The sequence below is a fragment of the Podarcis muralis genome, chromosome 16 (assembly GCF_964188315.1).
Source record: "Podarcis muralis chromosome 16, rPodMur119.hap1.1, whole genome shotgun sequence".
Classification (NCBI taxonomy): domain Eukaryota; kingdom Metazoa; phylum Chordata; class Lepidosauria; order Squamata; family Lacertidae; genus Podarcis; species Podarcis muralis.
Window position 1 is genome coordinate 12,860,692 of NC_135670.1, and position 16,848 is coordinate 12,877,539.

Below are 16,848 nucleotides of genomic sequence, written 5' to 3' on the forward strand. Positions count from 1 at the left end.
ATTGCTTAACCAACTCGCCCCAGGCGAGTAAAGGTAAAGGTACCCCTGCCCATACGGGCCAGTCGTGTCCAACTCTAGGGTTGTGTGCCCATCTCACTCTATAGGCCGGGGGCCAGCGCTGTCCGGAGACACTTCCGGGTCACATGGCCAGCGTGACAAGCTGCATCTGGCGAGCCAGCGCAGCACACGGAAACGCCATTTACCTTCCCGCTGGTAAGCGGTCCCTATTTATCTACTTGCACCCGGGGGTGCTTTCGAACTGCTAGGTTGGCAGGCACTGGGACCGAGCAACGGGAGCGCACCCCGCCGCGGGGATTTGAACCGCCGACTTTTCGATCGGCAAGTCCTAGGCACTGAGGCTTTAACCCACAGCGCCACCCGCGTCCCCCAAGCGAGTAGCTGTTTGCAAACTGCCACTGAAAGTCCGCAGTGCACAAAGTGGGCCCAGTAGGAATTTGTCAGGTTGATCCCCAGTGCTGGGTACATTTTGCAGGATTTATCTCAGGGTTACCTGAGCTGGTCACTGTCATTCTTACTTCACTGGAACGAAGGGCAGGGTGGTAGACTCTGCACTAGTCACATCTACCCATAGCAGGCTGAGGCTCCTGAATCTTAAGTTAGAACAGGGGTAGGCAACCTAAGGCCCATGGGCAACAAGCTGCCCACGGGGGTTGTAGAACTGGCCCACGAGCCACCACCGAACCAAGCTGCCCACCCAGCGAGTCCCCACGCGCTGCGCTAAACTGGCATAGCGCGGCGCAGGGACTTGCTTTCACGGCACCGGAAATCGTGTCTGCGCAGACACAGACGCTGGAAATTGCGCGCATAATCTGGCCCGCTGGAGTGAACCTTGCCGACCCGAGTTAGAACACTGTGGTTAGTCTGTCTGAGATCTAGCATCCTCTCCTGCAGTGAAGGGCACCTCCTAATGGCAGCTAGCAAGAACTGCATCAATATGCAAGCACCTGCAAAAGTGGTATTCATTGTGCCCAAAGAATCCTAATTTCACATACATGCTGATCGCTTCCTGAACTGGCAGTGATTGACCAGGGAAAGGGATATTGGGGTTGTGGCGGACAGCCCAGCACTTGCAGATGCTATGAAAGCTCCATGTTGGGAATTGCTAGGAAATGAATTGAACGGAAATCTGCCTCTGACCAATCTGTTGGTGTTAAAAGACTGAGGAACTGTCTCCCACAGGAGCCAACTTAGATAGCTTTAAGAGAGGATTAGCCAAGGCTATACATAGCTGCTAGCCACAATGGCTCTGCCTAGAGACAATGCTCATTGTGTAACCTAGAGCCGGCTGATGTTACTTAGCTTATCTTAACCTCGCAGGGTTGTTGGGAAGATAAAATGTGGGATGTCCTCAACCCGAGGTACCACTGTATATAGCAAGCTACATCTTGGTCACACAAGTAAGTCAGAGGTTTCTACAGCTACCCTTCCACTTCCTTCCAGGAAAGCAGGGGGCACGACCCGGTTAAAGGACACTTTTCAGGCAAACAAAAGCCCCATGACAAACATGGCCTAGGGATAGGAGGAGCCCCGACTCAGTGGGAGAAGCACAAATTGCAAGGAGATGGACTAGATGTTCCTTTGGATCTCTTCTAGCGCTACAGTTCTAGGATTCTGTGTTTAGCATGGAAGAGGTCCCTGGACTGGCTCCAGTAAAAGGGGTTAGGTAGCACCAGTTGGGACAAAGAATCTGACCTATTGGAAGGCGCTTGGTTGGCTTCTGTGAGGAGGCTAGAGAAGATGGGACCCAGCGTGGCTGCTCTTAGGTTCTTCATGCCAGCCAAACACAGAAAATAAAATTAAGACAGAAAGAGGGGGAGAGGGAGAGAGAGAGAGAAAGAGAGAGAGAGCAGGAGGGTATCATAAAAATAATTTATTGTTCCTTTGTATAACAACAACTCGGATTCCCTTTAATGTAACTCATCCCTGGGAAGGTGCTGGGCAATGGCGCTGCCCCCCCCCCCGCTCGGGTGTGTGCCTATTAAGTCATATAACAGGGTGTGAAGCCTCATCCTGCCCTGCCATGGGTCCTAAGTATTGTGCCCTGTTAGCTGGAGTGTCAATGGAGTGTCAGAGGGGAAAACATTATTGCCAAGGAGGGAGCCAGAGGCATCCCTTGCCTGTTCCGCTGGTGTGGAAACTAACCGATTAGGCGGCGGGAATCCCCGGTCAGGCAGAGCTCCACCTCCTGATACGCTCCACCACCCCTGCTCTCTCTGGGGAGACAGAGAGGCAAACTTTTGGGAACACATGGGGTGTGTGTGGGGGTAGTTGCCACGTGAAGGGTCTCCCCCAAACCTTTGGAGGCGAGGCAGCAATGGCCATTTCCCTCTCCTGCCACACAGACACACAAAACATTCACCTTCCTCCCATCATCCTCCGTGGTAGTGATCAGGCGGACTTGTGGGGAACAGAGGGCAGGCACAAAGACAGAAGAGGCCGTGGCTGACCCCCGAACATGCTTGAGTAACGAAACGAGACAAGAACGAGGCGCCCTCCGGGTAGGGAGCCCGAGAGGGGAAAGAATGAACCCCACTTAGTAACTGGGTGCCTAAACTTTCTTCCACCGGCCCACCCCCCAGCTGCCGTGGGTGGCCAGTCCAACGACTTACGTCGCCACATTGGCATATTGGAGGGGTGGGATGGGTGACGGCCAAGCTCCCCTTCATTTCCTGGGGGCCGCAGAGGGGGACTGGCCCCTGCTCTCCCAGACTTCACGGATGGTGCGGCGGACCTCCCGCGGGAGGTGGAGGGTCTCGGCGTGGCACTGGAGGATGTGCTGCTTGACGGTGGCCAGGCAGATGCGGCGCAGAGGGTACTCGCACACCATGCAGACCAGGTGGTTGGCCGCGGCGTCAAAGTCCACGAGGAAGCGGGCGCGCCAGGTGGGGTTGAAGCTCTTGGCCAGGAGAGGGGCGTCCTCGCTGCCCGCTGCCGCCCGCTGCCGGCGGGGCTTGGCGTCGCAATCTTTGGCGTTGCTGCCGGGGGCGTTGGCCAGGGCGCGAGGGGCAGGGTCCCGTGGTGGGCAGAGCTGGCGGGGAGGAGGATCCGTGGAGTGGAGCCGAAGTAAAGACACCGAGCATTTGCGATCTGGGGAGGAAGAGGCGGCAAACTGAAATGCACAACAACAGGCCGTTCGCTCAGTCCACCTATCCCAGAATTGTAGAATTGGAAGGGACCACGGCGGGTCAACTGGCCCAACTCTCCGCAATGCAGAAATGTTCTCCCCAATGTGGGGATCGAATCCACAACCCTGATATTCAAGGGTCTCCTGCTCTGTCAACTGAGCTGCTCTCACAACTAAAAGTGAGCAGTTAGAAAGCAAAGAAAGAGCTCAGTTGGATCAAGCCAAAGACTGCCCATCTAGCCCAGCCTCCCATTCTCATGGTGGCCAACCAGATGCCCATTATGGGAAGCTGATCACAGAATCAGAGTTGGAGGGGACCCTGGGGATCATCTAGTCCAACCCCCTGAAATGCAGGAATATGCAGCTGTTCCATATGGGTATCGAACCTGCGACCTTGGAATCAACAGCACCACGCTCTAACCAACTGAGCTATCCAGGCTGCTAAGCGGGACTTGAGGACAAAAGAGCTCTCTCCAGCCACCCAGATAGCTCAGTCGGCAGAGCACGAGACTTAATCTCAGGGTTGTGGGTTCCAGCCTCATGTTGGGCAAAAAGATTCCTGCATTGCAGGGGGTTGGACTAGATGACCCTCATGGTCCCTTCCAACTCTGTGATTCTGTGAATCCCCAGCAGCTGGTCCCTGGAGACATGTACTGCCTTCATTGACTGCTTCCACTCTGGAAGTAAAGCAGAGCAGCTGTGGCTTGTAGTCATGAATAGCCTTAAGCATCATGAATTTGTGTAATCCTCTTTTACAGCCATCCAAGTTGGCGCTCAGTACCTACACCTCAGAGATGCCCCTGGGAAGTCCCCAAGCACAGCAGAAAGCTCAGGGGGCGGGCAGGGCTGAGAATAGGGATATACAAAGAGAAGAGATGTTGGTGCGCAAATCCTGCCTTGGGAGGCGGAAGGAGTTCCAGTCCAGTTTTCAGCCGGGCTTCAGGCTTGGCTGAGCTTGGAGGGAATAAGCCAGTGATGTGACGTTGCTCTTGTTTTGGTGACTTTTGATACACAGCCATGCAAGACTGGAGATAACATTCAGCCTCCCAATTAGCAGGGGGGAAACCATAACACAGCGAAGACAGGAAACATCGCTTGTTTGTGCTAAAACAGGGGTGGTGAGTTTCTGGCCTGCAGGCCAATCCTGGCTAGGCAGGGGGTCCAGTTTGGCCAGCCCGTCCGTCAGCTGCCGTCACTCAGGAAAATGGGTTCAATTCTGCCTTGGCTGTGGAAACAGGCACTTGCAGCCAGAGCAGGATTTAGCATCCTTGGCAGTCAGCTGAAGAGTAGGTGGTGGGTGGGCCTAAATCCGACCCACTTTGGCCCCTTGCGCCTGTTCCTTATGGGGAACAAGCGGCAAGACTTACCCACTGCTCTCTTCCTTGGGCCTGGCTTTGCTTCAGAGTCCTGGGGTGGTTCTGTAACAACAACATCGACAATACGTTGTGGCCATCTGCCGGAACCCGTGCCATCAACATGCCCCCCAAATCCCAGAATAACAGAATGGGGAGGAGCAGTGATCTGCAACATTCCAGGCAGAGGGCCGTCCCACCTCTCCTTAAGCCAATGGCAAGACCACCAACAGCTCCCAAGGAAGCCTGGCTCCCTGCCATTTCCACCCCTTGGCTCTAGTTCTGCAGGTGGGGAGGGGAACTGGGATGTTGCTGGACTCAATCACCCCTAGCCGTTGGCCGTGCTTGCAGGGGCTGATGGGAGTTGGAGTCTTCCAGACCTGCTTTAAGGGGTTAGAACATGGTGGCCAGTGTTCCGTTTTAAGGGTGGGGTGGGCACCCTCCAGTCATTGCTAAGCGCCCAACTTGCAACAGTCAAGGAGGGAGCTTTTCCCCCCGGCTTCCTGACCCTGTCCTGCTCCTTCCGCCACCGCCAGTTGCCAGGGTGGGAAAAGAGAAGCCGATGGGATGGGAGGCAGAGGGTGGAGAGAGGTCAGTGTAAGTACCAGCCTCCAGGACACCGACCCTCAAGCCCGACCGCGGCTCTGCCTCCACCTCCTCAGGGAGGCCATGTGACGGCCTGGCTGTGTGCATGTTGCATTTGACAGGTAACGTCCCTCTGGTTTGGGCCCAGACAGCAGTGGCAGCAATGCGCACGTGTTTTAACTGCTCCCCCCTTCCTTCTCCTTTCCCTAACGGAGGGAGATTTAGAAGTATGACCGCCAAAGCACTACTCACCCGGTTGAGTCCGGCAGTACAGTTTCAAGGCAAAGCCAGCTGGGAAAGTGCCGTCCGTGAAGATACGGATTTCGGCAGGTGCCGAGCCTGGGACCCCACATTCGGAGAGCCATTCCTTCCCTGGGAAGAAAAAAGGAGGCGAGGAATTAAGCCAAGGATTGGGCAACATTTCCAGCTCGAGGGCCACATTCCCTTCTGGGCAGCCTTCTGGGGGCCAGGTGGAAGTGGCACTGGTTGTGGAAGGGGCCAGAGGTGAAAGAGGGCAAAGCATATTGGACCTTTGGCAAGTAGGATGGCTTACACACATGCTCACACTCCCCACATGCCTGCTCCACTTTCTCTCCTCCATCCAGGCAGGCTAGAGGCATAATCTGAATTGAAGGACATATTCCAGCCAGACAAAAACACTCAAGGAGGGTGCGGAAGCAAGGCCATGGAGGCAAGTGGCCTGGGAAGAGTCCCAAGTCTGCCACCACTGAAAGTGACTGCTATAAACTCAAAGTTAGACCCATTTAAAGTGATGGGCATGGCTCCATTGGGTTCATTAGTTTAAATGGGTCTCCTCTGAGGAAGAAACCTAAGTTGGATGTAACCCACACAATCCTATTCTGTCCCCTCCCAAAACAGCACAAAAAGCCAAGCAGAGCCAAATTCTGCAATCTGCATAAGTCAGGCACGTCAAACTACTCTGCAACCCCCACCCACATTTTCACCCCACCTATTTTGCAAATTATTCTGTGTTGGGGAAGGGGCACACAGTGACTTTTGCAAGGATGAAGGATGGTTTCGTTCAACCCACCAAATTCAGGCTTTCAGTATTACCAAAACCTTGATGGCATGCTGTCAAGCCCCTCTTTAAAGGTTAGAAACTTGACTTTCGAAGGAGCCAAGGAGGAAGGCAGGTAAGATCCTGTGAATGTTTGGTGCTTCTATAGAGTGCTAGCCTGTGGGTGGACACACAAGGAGGCAGCTAGGCACGCAAAGGGAAGGAACGGTGGCGGCGACTGAACGGAAGATGCTTCCATTGCTTTGGGGAGGGAAAAACCTGCTCCCACTCTAAAAAGCAGCCTTACAGCTCTGCTGCTAACCTGTGGTCTTGCTGGGATGCTTGCTCGTGTCTTTGATGGCGCTCAAGCTGTGCCGCCTCTGCTGGCCTTGTGATCGCCGTTCAGGGTCTAAGCATACATAAAGGAAAAACAGTTCCACGGGTTAGGTCCATGGTCTTCAACTGGTGGCTGAAGTCAAGTCATATCCCACTCCAACGCTAAAGTTGAAGGCAGTGCCTGTGGCCACCAGGCTTCGCTCATCCTGAACACTTTGCAGAAGAAGGCATTTCCGCATGAGGCTCTTATCCCTACAAGACGAGCCTACAGCCACAAAGACTCCTCCTTCTACCCAACAGCCAGAGGTACAGAGACCTTGGCACCTGGGCACCTGGGAAAGAGAAGGCTAAAGCCAGACATGTGTGTTAAAAACAAACAAACATTGGAATGGGGTGTTGCTCTGCTGGTTGAGGGATTAAGGGCCATAGCTCGGTGCTTTGCACACAGAAGGTGTCAGGTTCAATCCCTGGCATCTCCAAGCAGGGCTGAAAAAACTCCCTCCGGCCCCCCAAATTGAAACCCTGGAGAGCTGATGCTAGTCAGTGTAGACAGCACTAAGCTAGATCCCTTGGCATAAGGAAGCTTCCTATTTTCCAGTTTAAATTCAGAACCATGAGGACTAGAATCTCATTTCGTTTTTTTAAGGGAGGGGCCACAGTTCACATGTTTCCTGCAGAAGGGCCCAGGTTCAGCTCCCTGCAGGCATCTCCAGGTGGGGCTGCAGAGCACCCCCTGCCTGAAATCCCAGAGAGCCCCTGCCGGTCCGTGTCGGCAGTGTTAGGCCAGACGGCAGCTCCCTATTTTTCTTACGAGTGGGTCCTGGGTCTGAGAACGATGACGATGACCCGTCTAAGCGACGACCACCACCACCACCTCCGGCCCCAGCACTCACCGCAGCGCGCTCTCAGGTGCCCACGCTTCCGACTCGCCGGCTGCCGCTCCTCCGAATCGAGGAGCACCTCTATCTCAGCCGGCTGCTTGCTCTTGCCGGGGTCGCCTGGCAGGGGATAGTTTCAGAAAGGGGAATCAAAAGCGGCACACAGCACTGCGTGTTTGTTCCACGGCAAAGAGTGGAAATGGGCAGCAGCGGGCAGAGGACTTGGCCTCCCAAGGACCTCATCTTCCGTTTAGGGGGAGGGAGAAAGGAAAGAGACAAGTTTCTAGCCCTTATGGATGTGAATTGGTACTCCAAGGCAATGCCTGGAGGAATCTTGGTATCCAGGGTGGAGCTGAGAGAGAGAGAGAGGCTAAGTCAATAGGCAATCGTCTAGGGCAGCCTTTGCATACCCAGAGCCCTCTGGGTGTTCTCAGCTACAACTCCCATCAGCCAACATGGCCAGGATGGCTGGGGCTGATGAGAGCTGTAGTTCCAAACACCCAGAGGGTGCCAGGTTGGCCTTAGTGCTTTCGCCAGCTGTTTGCTCCTCCCAATGACTAACAGGCACAAACATAGGCAGAGTGATTGCATTTCTATACATTCTTCATGCATAAATACACAACTTCCTGGTTGCGTTGTCCAACCTAAAGGCCAATATCTTCCAACGCCTGTAGTCATTACATGCCTCTAAAACCCACAATTCAAGTGCTATTTCACTGTCAATCCTCAACACCATCAGGCCTCCTCTTGATCCCTACACTCAACTTTTGCCCTGGGACTGCAAAGATGGAAGGCAGCATGCCTGGACCTCTGCCACCATCCAGGGGTCTAAGGAAGGCAGCGTCCCCTGCCTTCTAGGAAGAACATCACAGCAAGGAGGAGACCAGCCTGACCCAGTCCACTGGCCAGAGAAGGAGCAGCTGCAGAGAGCTGGCTTCCCCTCTCCGTGCCAGGAAGAACATTCATGAAACACTATGTAAGTGAGAACAAGTCCACGAGTTTGCTTTTCCCCTCCCAATCCTTTTTCCTTTTGTGCTGTGTCTTTTTTAAAGTCTGTAAACCTGTGGGCAGGCTCCGCCTTATCACTGGTCGTCTGCAAACTGCTCAGGCTTTTTCGGCTAAAGAGCAGAGAAAAACACTTCCGCTGAAACGTTTGCCAACATCCTGTTAGTGTAGTCTAAACAATGACTTGAAATGATTCTTGAAAGATTTTGCCCTAGCAACAAGTCTGCCCTTGGCAACAAGTTTTCCCCTTATCAACAGGTTTCTTTATAAGACAAGGTATGGATCAGGGAGAGCGAGAGTATGTTGGAGGCTGTTGCTCTGGCCAGACGGCTGAAGAGCAGAGCGAGACAGAATGATTATCTGAACATACCGGTAGTTTTACTTTACTTTACTAGACTAGTGGTTATACAAGATGTAGTGTTAATTCAACAATAAATGCATTCAGAAGAACCAAAACGGGAGGTGTGTTTATTCCCATGTGGGCGTTCGCCAAGAGAAGAGCTGAATTGTGAAGAAATGGATTCTGGAAGACTTTCTGGGCGACTCTGCTGACCGGAAAAGGAACCCCAAAGGATGGCAAACTGCACTGACACCCCCAGCCCCTTCTCCAGGAGGCACAGGGGAAATGGAAGAGGCAGACACGGAGGGCGACTTTGCTCAAAACCCAAAACCTTTTCCAGACCCAACTGGAGATGGCACCATTTAATACAACACTGATCTGTGTTGGTGTGTGTTACCTGCAGGGGAAGGTTGTGGCTCTGGCTCAGGAAGCACCACCCCTTCGCTCCAGGCTTCCAGGATGTTGCGCTTCTCTTCGAAGCTGAAGTCCAAGGAGTGGGCGTGATGCTCCAGAATGTGTTTGCGGGCGGCCACAGGCCCCGAGGCGCTCAGGTTGCCGCCGCACACCATGCACACTGGCTGGCTGCCCCCCGAGCTCTCGGCAATCAGGTACTCCTCACTCCAGGAGCTGCCTGCCTCTTCTGGGCCAACCTCGGCCACCGGGATTACAACCAGCCGCTCTCCTGGGGGTGAGAAAGGGGGCACGTTGGGATGGAGGAGGGGTCTGACGCCAGCCTTGGAGACAGTTCCCATCCCATCTAACAGAGATGCTCTCCAGACGCTGCCGGACTACAAGTCCCATCACCCCCCATGATCATGCTGGCTGAGACTGATGGGAGTTGGAGTCAGGGCAGGCAGACAGAGCCCTTGGCTGCCCTATGGATGGCACTAGGAATGAACCTCTCATCAGCTACAGCCAGTGTGGCCTACCAGCAGGAATGGCATTAGCTTTTGCCTAGAGAACAGCCACAGGACCTCCACTCCTCTCTTCTAGGTCAGCCTCATTGGCTCAAGCTTTTTCCAATGGCAACAAACAGCTCTTACTATTGTTTCACGGGCTAACTCAAGGCTGGGGGTCCTTTTCCACCCTAAGAACCCAACAAAAGCCCTGCAGGTTCAGGCCTGCAGCCCCTCCAGCACCTAATTCGCGTAGTGGCCAGCAACAGACAGTGGAGGGAGAACATGGCCATTGTGGCTGGTAGCCACTGATCGCCTTGTCCTCCGTGAATTTGCCTAATTCTCTTTTAAGTTGGTGGCCACCACCCCACCTTGCTGGAGGGAATCTCCCAGTTTAGCTATGTGCTGTGGGAAGAAGTATTTCCTTTTGCTTGTCCTCAAGCATCGGCCTTCGTTGGGCATCCCTGACTTCTAGGATGGTGCGAGGGGAGGGACTTTCCCTGTCCTGCGCTCTAGAGGGGCACGTTCCCCACCTCTGTCCACGGGATCTGCGTGGGGCCCATCCAGCCTGACTGGGGGGCAGCTGGGGAGCAGATGCCCTGCGGCCACTTTCTCCTTCTCCTTCTCCGTTTTGCACTTCAAAGAGACCTTGAGGTAGTCCAAGAGGGGAGCTTCTGCCTTCAGTGCCATGAGGGTTTCGGTGGGGCTGGCACAACAAAAGCCCACCTGTAGAAAAATAAGAAGCACCGTTCAGGTTGCGGAGGGGGTGGATGGAGAAGGGAAAGAAACACTTCCAAGTTGACAACCTCAGTTCCCACATCTCTTTTTCTCCTGGCCAGAAAAAAACCACATACACACATATACACACTTTAAGAATACAGTGGTACCTTGGTTCTTGAACGGCTTGGCTCCCGAATGTCGCAAACCGGAAGTAAGTGTTCCCGTTTGTGAAGTTTTTCAGAAGCTGAACATCCGACACAGCTTCCGCTTGAGGGCAGGAAGCTCCTGCAGCCAATCGGAAGCTGCGGCTTGGTTTTCAAACAGTTTCGGGTGTCAAACGGGCTTCCAGAATGGATTAAGTTCAAGAACCAAGGTGCCACTGTATAGGAAGGCTCTGTCGTTATTTATTTATTTAAGACATTTAAATAACACTTAATATTTAAATATTCTCGGTGGCTGCTCCCAGACATTGGGACTCCCTCCCTAGAGAAATTAGACTGGCTCTCTCCTTGTTGTCCTTCCTCCAGCAGGTGAAGACTTTCTTGTTCCAACAGGCGTTTGGGAACTGACTGCTTCTAAGGAAAGGGCTGGTGCTGTGCTGTTTTTATTGTAATTATTGGTATGGTTTCAGTACATCCTATGTATGTATACAGTTTTAATTTTATCAGTGTTTAATTGTTTTTCAGTGATTGCTTTTTTCTGCAGTGATCTTTTCTGTTTTTAGCGGCTCTTATTTTTTACCTGTAAGCGGCTTTGCTTCCTATCAGTGGAAAAAGGGGGGTATTAACAAGCAAGCAAGCAAACAAACAAACAAACAGAATCAGAATTTCTAAGCAGCGTAAACAAATTGTTAAAAACCATTCGAAAATAAGAACAAACAAAACTCATCATAGAAACAGAGCTTTACTGACTTCCTGCTGATGAAGCCAAAAAGGAAAAAGGGGAAGAGAAAATAAGCAGACTCAGACCATGACGTGAAGCAATTCTGGGATACAGTTTCTGAGCAAGCTGTGGGAAACATAGCTATTTGGGGACCTGAAGGCCATTGCTATAGTCACTCCTCCCCCAATTATATTTGTTTATTTCCACTCACAAAAGTCTTCTTTGTCTTCAGGCCACGGGAACCAGGATGCGGGCGGGGATCCGAGGGCCATACAGGGGAGACATACAGAGCCAAACTGCACACTCTGCTGTTCACTGTACATTTTAATGTGTTATTTGGATGAACGCAAGGATAAAGTTTGCCAGCCTGCTGGAATACAGGATACCCCCTTCCTCTTTGCTGAGTACATGTGCAAAACATCCTAAGAAACCTGCTCCCTGAGTTGTTGCTACCCCCAATCTTTTGTTTTCTTGTTCAGGATTTTTTTAAAAAACAAACAAACAGGCACCCTGTGTTCAAATTTACCTCCCACCACCTTGAGGACTAGAAACTTTGTTACTTTTAAAGCAAATACTTTGAGACTGCCACACTGTGGGAGAAAGGAACTGCATAATGCACTGGGATGTGACATGAATTCCAAACCCTTCCTACCTGTGGCAGGGCGTCAATCCGGATCGTAACCAGAGGAAGGGCTTGGGATCTAGAATCCACTCAGTGCTGCCTGGTGATAGCAAAGCTGCTCGCTCTTCTGGAAACAAAAGTAGGGAATAATAAATCCATTAGCCACAAGAGTCTTTGTTCCCTAGAAAAGAGGAGAACCCAAGGGGAAACATACTTGTGTTTTCTTTAAGAAAAACTTCACATGTAGAAAGTGCCATTATCTCCGAAGAAGAGGGAGGCTGTGAACACACACTCCATGCATTTAAAGAACATGGCTTCCCGCAAAGAATCATGGGAATTGTAGCATGGTGGGAATTGTAGTTTTGGGAGAAGTATGCTACAGTTCCCAGGATCCTGTGGGCAGCCTTACTGTGCTCAAAGTGCATTCAGCATAACAACATAACCTGGAGGATGTTTGTTTAATACTTTTGTCACCCCCTCCTCTGCTCCTGCACATTCAGGGCCAATCTCTTTTTTTCCTGGTTTGAATATGTACAGTATTGTCTTTCTTGCTTTGACTGCTGGGTCTCTGCCCTGACACCAAATCCCCACCTCTTTAAATTATAATGCATGTCCGAAAAAGAAACAATCTCAACGTGGATTTCTAACTTCCCTCCCCAAAGCCACAAGGCCCTGTTCACATTTTTGCCATGTCCGCAATTACTCCGACCAGGACCTTAAATCTCCTCCATCCTCTAAAGCAAACCCACAACTATTACTTTTATTATGAAATTATCTATTCTGATTTCATTGTTATAAGCCACTTTGGGCATCATTTTGGGAGGGGTGGGGGGGAAAGGTGGCCTGCGAATAAAGTGATAATAATTATGAAATAATATCACTTTCCTTCAAGTCTTTATTTCTCCAGAATCTCATTTCTCCCACCAAACAATTTGCATTGTTGCATCTCCCTGTTCTGAACCTTCTACCCCAAAGTGTATCTGTATCATCATCATCATCATCATCATCATCATCAAAAATTCATTATTTGTACCCCACTCTGGGCAGCTTACAACAAATTATTAAAAATACAATAAAACAACTTTGCACCTCCTTCCCCCTCACCAGGCACCATTTTAATTCGTTCCTGGATCTCAGCTAGCTAGCCAGCCAGCCTGACTTCTCCTTCTAGACCTCCCACCCTTCTCTACCTTGCCTCTACTCACAGATTTCTCCTCTGTTCTCCCTCTACATCCTGCCCCACACCATCCCCACAGGGTAATACTCTTTTCAGGGTCTTTGTGTGTCTCATCTGCATCTTAAAAGAGGCAAAATGCCCCCATCTTTTGCAGATGCACCCCATACTCTCCTCCTTGGATTAATCCATAGTACCTTCTTCTGAATTACAATCTTCCCCATTATCTCCCCAAAAGAGGCAAAGGTCCATGTCCCTCCACCACCACCCAGATCTCCCTGCTGTACCATTTTGATTCCTTCCTGAAACTCAGGCCTCCCCAATCCCAGGTATCACCCCCATCCACTCAGCACAAGGGGCTCCATTTTCACATCTCCTCCCTTAAGAGTCCATGGGTTGTCTCCAATGTTCAGAGTAGACCCATGGAAATGAATGGACCTGGATGTTCATTTCAGTGGGTCTGCTCTGAGTAGGACTTAGCTGGATACAACCCTAACACACTAAACCATAGCTGTCAACTTTCCCCTTTTCTTGCGAGGAATCCTATTCAGAATAAGGAAATTTCCCTTAAAAAAAAGGGAAACGTTGACAGCTATGCCCTAAACCCCCTTCCCACTACTAGCCATGCCATAGGCTCCCTCTCTCCCCCCCCCATTAATATTCTTCTGACCTCCCCACATGCTCACCCTTCTTGAGCCAGGCAACCCCACTGAATATGCCTACCAGGCACTTGCCCTTGTGACTTGATCCTAACCTAGCTCTTTGCCAGTCCTTCCCCTTCAACCTAAGCAGCTGTTGGGGGGGGGGGACAACAAAAGTGACCTTGTAATACCATTAAACTGCAAGAAGAAAAATAAGTCCCCCCCCCCAACCAAACAACCACCCCAGGTGTTTTTCGGGGGGGGGAGACACCAGGCCTTCTCCCATCCCACCTGGTGGTGACCATCTCTGCGTATGCATGCACGCAATGAGCACATCAACCCACCACAGATACGTTTATGGCGGAGGATGGGTAGGGAACACCAGCCTCTCCCCTCTTCCAGATGTGCCAACCCAGCTGTGGAGGGACCCACAGCCCTTCCCCCAACCCATTGTGCTGCTGGTGTGGGGAGACGTCAGCCCTTGCCCCCAACCCAGCTGTGTTTATGGGGGGGGGAGCAGCACCCCAGTTGTGGGGCCACCCTAGGTGTGTGGGAGGAGAAATACCACCATAACTGAGGTGACCCCACAACTGAGGGAGAAATACTACCACAGCTGAGGGGCCACCAACCCTTCCCACCCCCGCTGTGTTTTTGGGGGGACACCACCCCAGGTATGGAGGACGTCAGCTCCATCCTAGCTATATTTATAGGGGAAGAAAAACCCCCACCAGCAACGTCTATGGGGGGGGGGTGAACAGCTCCCCAGTTGTGGGGGCCACCAGCCCCTCCCCCACCCCAGGTGAGGTAAGACAGCAGCCCCCCCCCTCATATTTAGGGACCGGTAGCACCTCTCCCCCCCCCGGCGCCTTGGCCCCCGCCCCTACCTACCCAGCGGGCCTCTCTCCCCACCTGGCCGCTCAGCTGCTCCAGGCCTCCCGAGCTCTTCCGTTGGAGCCCCCGCCACGCAGCATAGAGCTCTCCGGCTCCCAGCGAGGCAGAGCGGCCTCTCCTCCCCGCTCCCACTCTATGGTTTCATTGTCCGAAGGACCTTTCCCTCCTCCGCTCTGTTGTCAGAGATAGCCATAACTTCCGGCAGGAAAGGGAACGCCGCCATAGATACCTCGCCCCGGCGGCTGTTTTCTTATCTCTATGTTCCGCATCGGAAGTTGCGTCCGGTAAGGAAAGGAACAGTCCGCTTTCAGGCCGGAAGTTCTCGCTCGGGAGCGCGACGACAGCGTATATGTCTCTATTTTCTTAGATCTGCGTTGCCTTCGCTACCCAGCGAATCCAATGGCCAGCGCGGCATTCTCTTCTCTTCTCCGCCCCTCCGCAGGTTATAGACCACTCGGCGCAGCGGACAGACCGGGAGCATAGAGGCGGGCGGCTAGCGAGTCCGAGAAAGGTCGCCCCCTGGAGGGGAAGGGGTGGAGTTGCAGGAAATATAAGGGAGTGACAAAGGCGAGTTAGAGCCTGCAGAAAGGGATCAGAGAGCCTATGGAAAACGAAAAGTCCAACTCTTCCTGCTTCCAAATAAGTGCCAACCAGAGATGCCTGTACCAAAACCTCACAAGTCTTCTCCTGATGCCTCCCTGCCAGCATCCCTGAGATAGACTGACATTTGAAGGTAGACTGCCACTGGCTTTGAAGGCTCAGTTTAGCTGTCATTAGTAATATAGCTCTTCCTCTAGCTCCCTTCCTCCATGAGTAGGAAGCCATCGGACCTAGTGGCCAGCCCTCACAACACATTGTAGTGTTGAGTTCCATATGTCTGCTTCCTTGACTTCTTCTCCACTAGCTCCCAGTCAGTTTTGTGAGAGGATACCCCCCCTTTCTAATCATTGCGGGACAGGAAGAATAGATGGACTATCCATTTTCTTCTGTATAGTGTTACAAACGTCTATCAAGTCATATCTTGGTTTACCACCACTACCCTGTAAACGCCCCAAATGTTTTAGCTTAGCTTTCTTTTCAGGGAAAGTTCTTCAATGATCCGATCATCTGGAAAACAACAAGGAGTCTTGTGGCATCTTTAAGGTGTTTCAAGGCTCTTTGTCCTTTTGGTGACAACAGTTTAGGAATCTGAGTAAACTTCAGGCCCCTTTCTCCATCTCCTGTTTTCTTACTTATTACAAATCAAGTTATAATGAGGGGAAACAGCAAAACTTTGGAGTGCCACAAAGCTCTGAAACAAACAGAACACCCATATTGTCTCGCTAAGCCTTACAAGAACCTTATAAGGTAGGACAGTATTATAACCCTTACATAGCAGACTGTGCAGGCTGAGGCTGAAAGAATTGCCTGCTGCCCAATTGCCTAAGCAAATTGATAGAGCTCCCCACCCCATGTGGGAAGAAAATAGATTTGACCCTTGTGTGTATAATTAACAAAAGAATCAGCTGGATGCCTAGATTCAAAACACGGGGCTTTGCACACTCTCCAGCAGGAGAGAGCCCCCAGCAAAGTTAAAAACAGTAAAGTGGGGGAATATGGACTGTTAGACCCATATTGTCTGCTTTAAAGCTCTTTGCCCCTCTCTCTCCCATTCTTGCAATGAACAGACCACGCACACTATTAAGTAAGTTTAAAATGCTTTACTTACTAAATCTAAAGATCTGATTCATGAGTTGTTCCATGCAGCAGTAAGGAGAACACAACTAACAAAATACAGAATGTACAGTGGTACCTCAGTTTAAGAACAGTCCTGTTTACGAACTATTCGGTTTACGAACTCCGCAAAACCGGAAGTAGTGTCCCGGTTTGCGAACTTTACCTTGGTCTATGAACGGAAGCCAAATGGTGGAAGGTTACTGGTGGCGGAAGGCCTCATTAGGGAAAGCGCACCTCGGTTTAAGAACGGTTTCTGTTTAAGAATGGACTTCTGGAATGGATTAAGTTCGTAAACCGAGGTACCACTGTAGTTTCAAACATGCATGCCCTGAGCTTGGAGAAAGTTCAGGCATGTCTGTCCTGGTCGTTTACATGGTGCAAAGAGAATGAGAGAGAGAGAAAAAAAGAAGCAGCTACACATTCTCCCTCACGGAGTCTGAGAAGAGAACTCTGTGATCTTAACCCCTTTGGGGGCCAACTAGCACTCATTTGCAGTTATGTTTGAATGCAATTTCCTCCAGCCCACCCCACAACTCCCCTGTGAAGAAAGGTTACAACATTGAGACTTTTTAGGGGAGACATGATCACAGTGTACAAAATCATGCATTGTGTGGAGAAAGCGGCAGAGAAATGTTTTTCTCCCTCTC

At 51.5% G+C, this 16,848-nt stretch overlaps 1 protein-coding gene across 5 annotated transcripts; it reads right to left on the minus strand.

Annotated features, from left to right (window-relative positions):
* Positions 1-1,876: 1,876 nt before the first annotated feature.
* SPINDOC (spindlin interactor and repressor of chromatin binding) lies at positions 1,877-14,737 on the minus strand. Of its 5 annotated transcripts, none has more exons than XM_028710252.2 (9): positions 14,715-14,737; positions 11,810-11,906; positions 10,089-10,281; positions 9,057-9,341; positions 7,330-7,434; positions 6,423-6,509; positions 5,335-5,454; positions 4,513-4,563; positions 1,877-3,108 (listed from the first exon to the last, which is right to left on the minus strand). In XM_028710252.2, the coding sequence occupies exons 3-9, from the start codon at positions 10,243-10,245 to the stop codon at positions 2,684-2,686; spliced, it is 1,230 nt and encodes a 409-aa protein (XP_028566085.2). In that variant the 5' UTR covers positions 10,246-10,281; positions 11,810-11,906; positions 14,715-14,737; the 3' UTR covers positions 1,877-2,683. The 5 variants fall into 5 exon arrangements, with proteins under 5 accessions (XP_028566085.2, XP_028566084.2, XP_028566083.2 ...); XM_028710251.2 differs by lacking the exon at positions 14,715-14,737 and adding an exon at positions 14,504-14,708; XM_028710250.2 differs by lacking the exon at positions 14,715-14,737 and adding an exon at positions 14,483-14,708.
* Positions 14,738-16,848: the final 2,111 nt, after the last annotated feature.

What these genes read in the sequence shown, in the direction of transcription:
- SPINDOC (XM_077920780.1), bottom strand. Translation starts at nt 11,578, where the DNA reads ATGTTTTGCACATGTACTCAGCAAAGAGGAAGGGGGTATCCTGTATTC. An exon ending in TGAAGACAAAGAAGACTTTT is followed by an intron (nt 10,282 to 11,368) that starts GTGAGTGGAAAT and finishes ATTTTTCTACAG; the next exon opens with GTGGGCTTTTGTTGTGCCAG. An exon ending in GCCACAACCTTCCCCTGCAG is followed by an intron (nt 7,435 to 9,056) that starts GTAACACACACC and finishes ATCCCCTGCCAG; the next exon opens with GCGACCCCGGCAAGAGCAAG.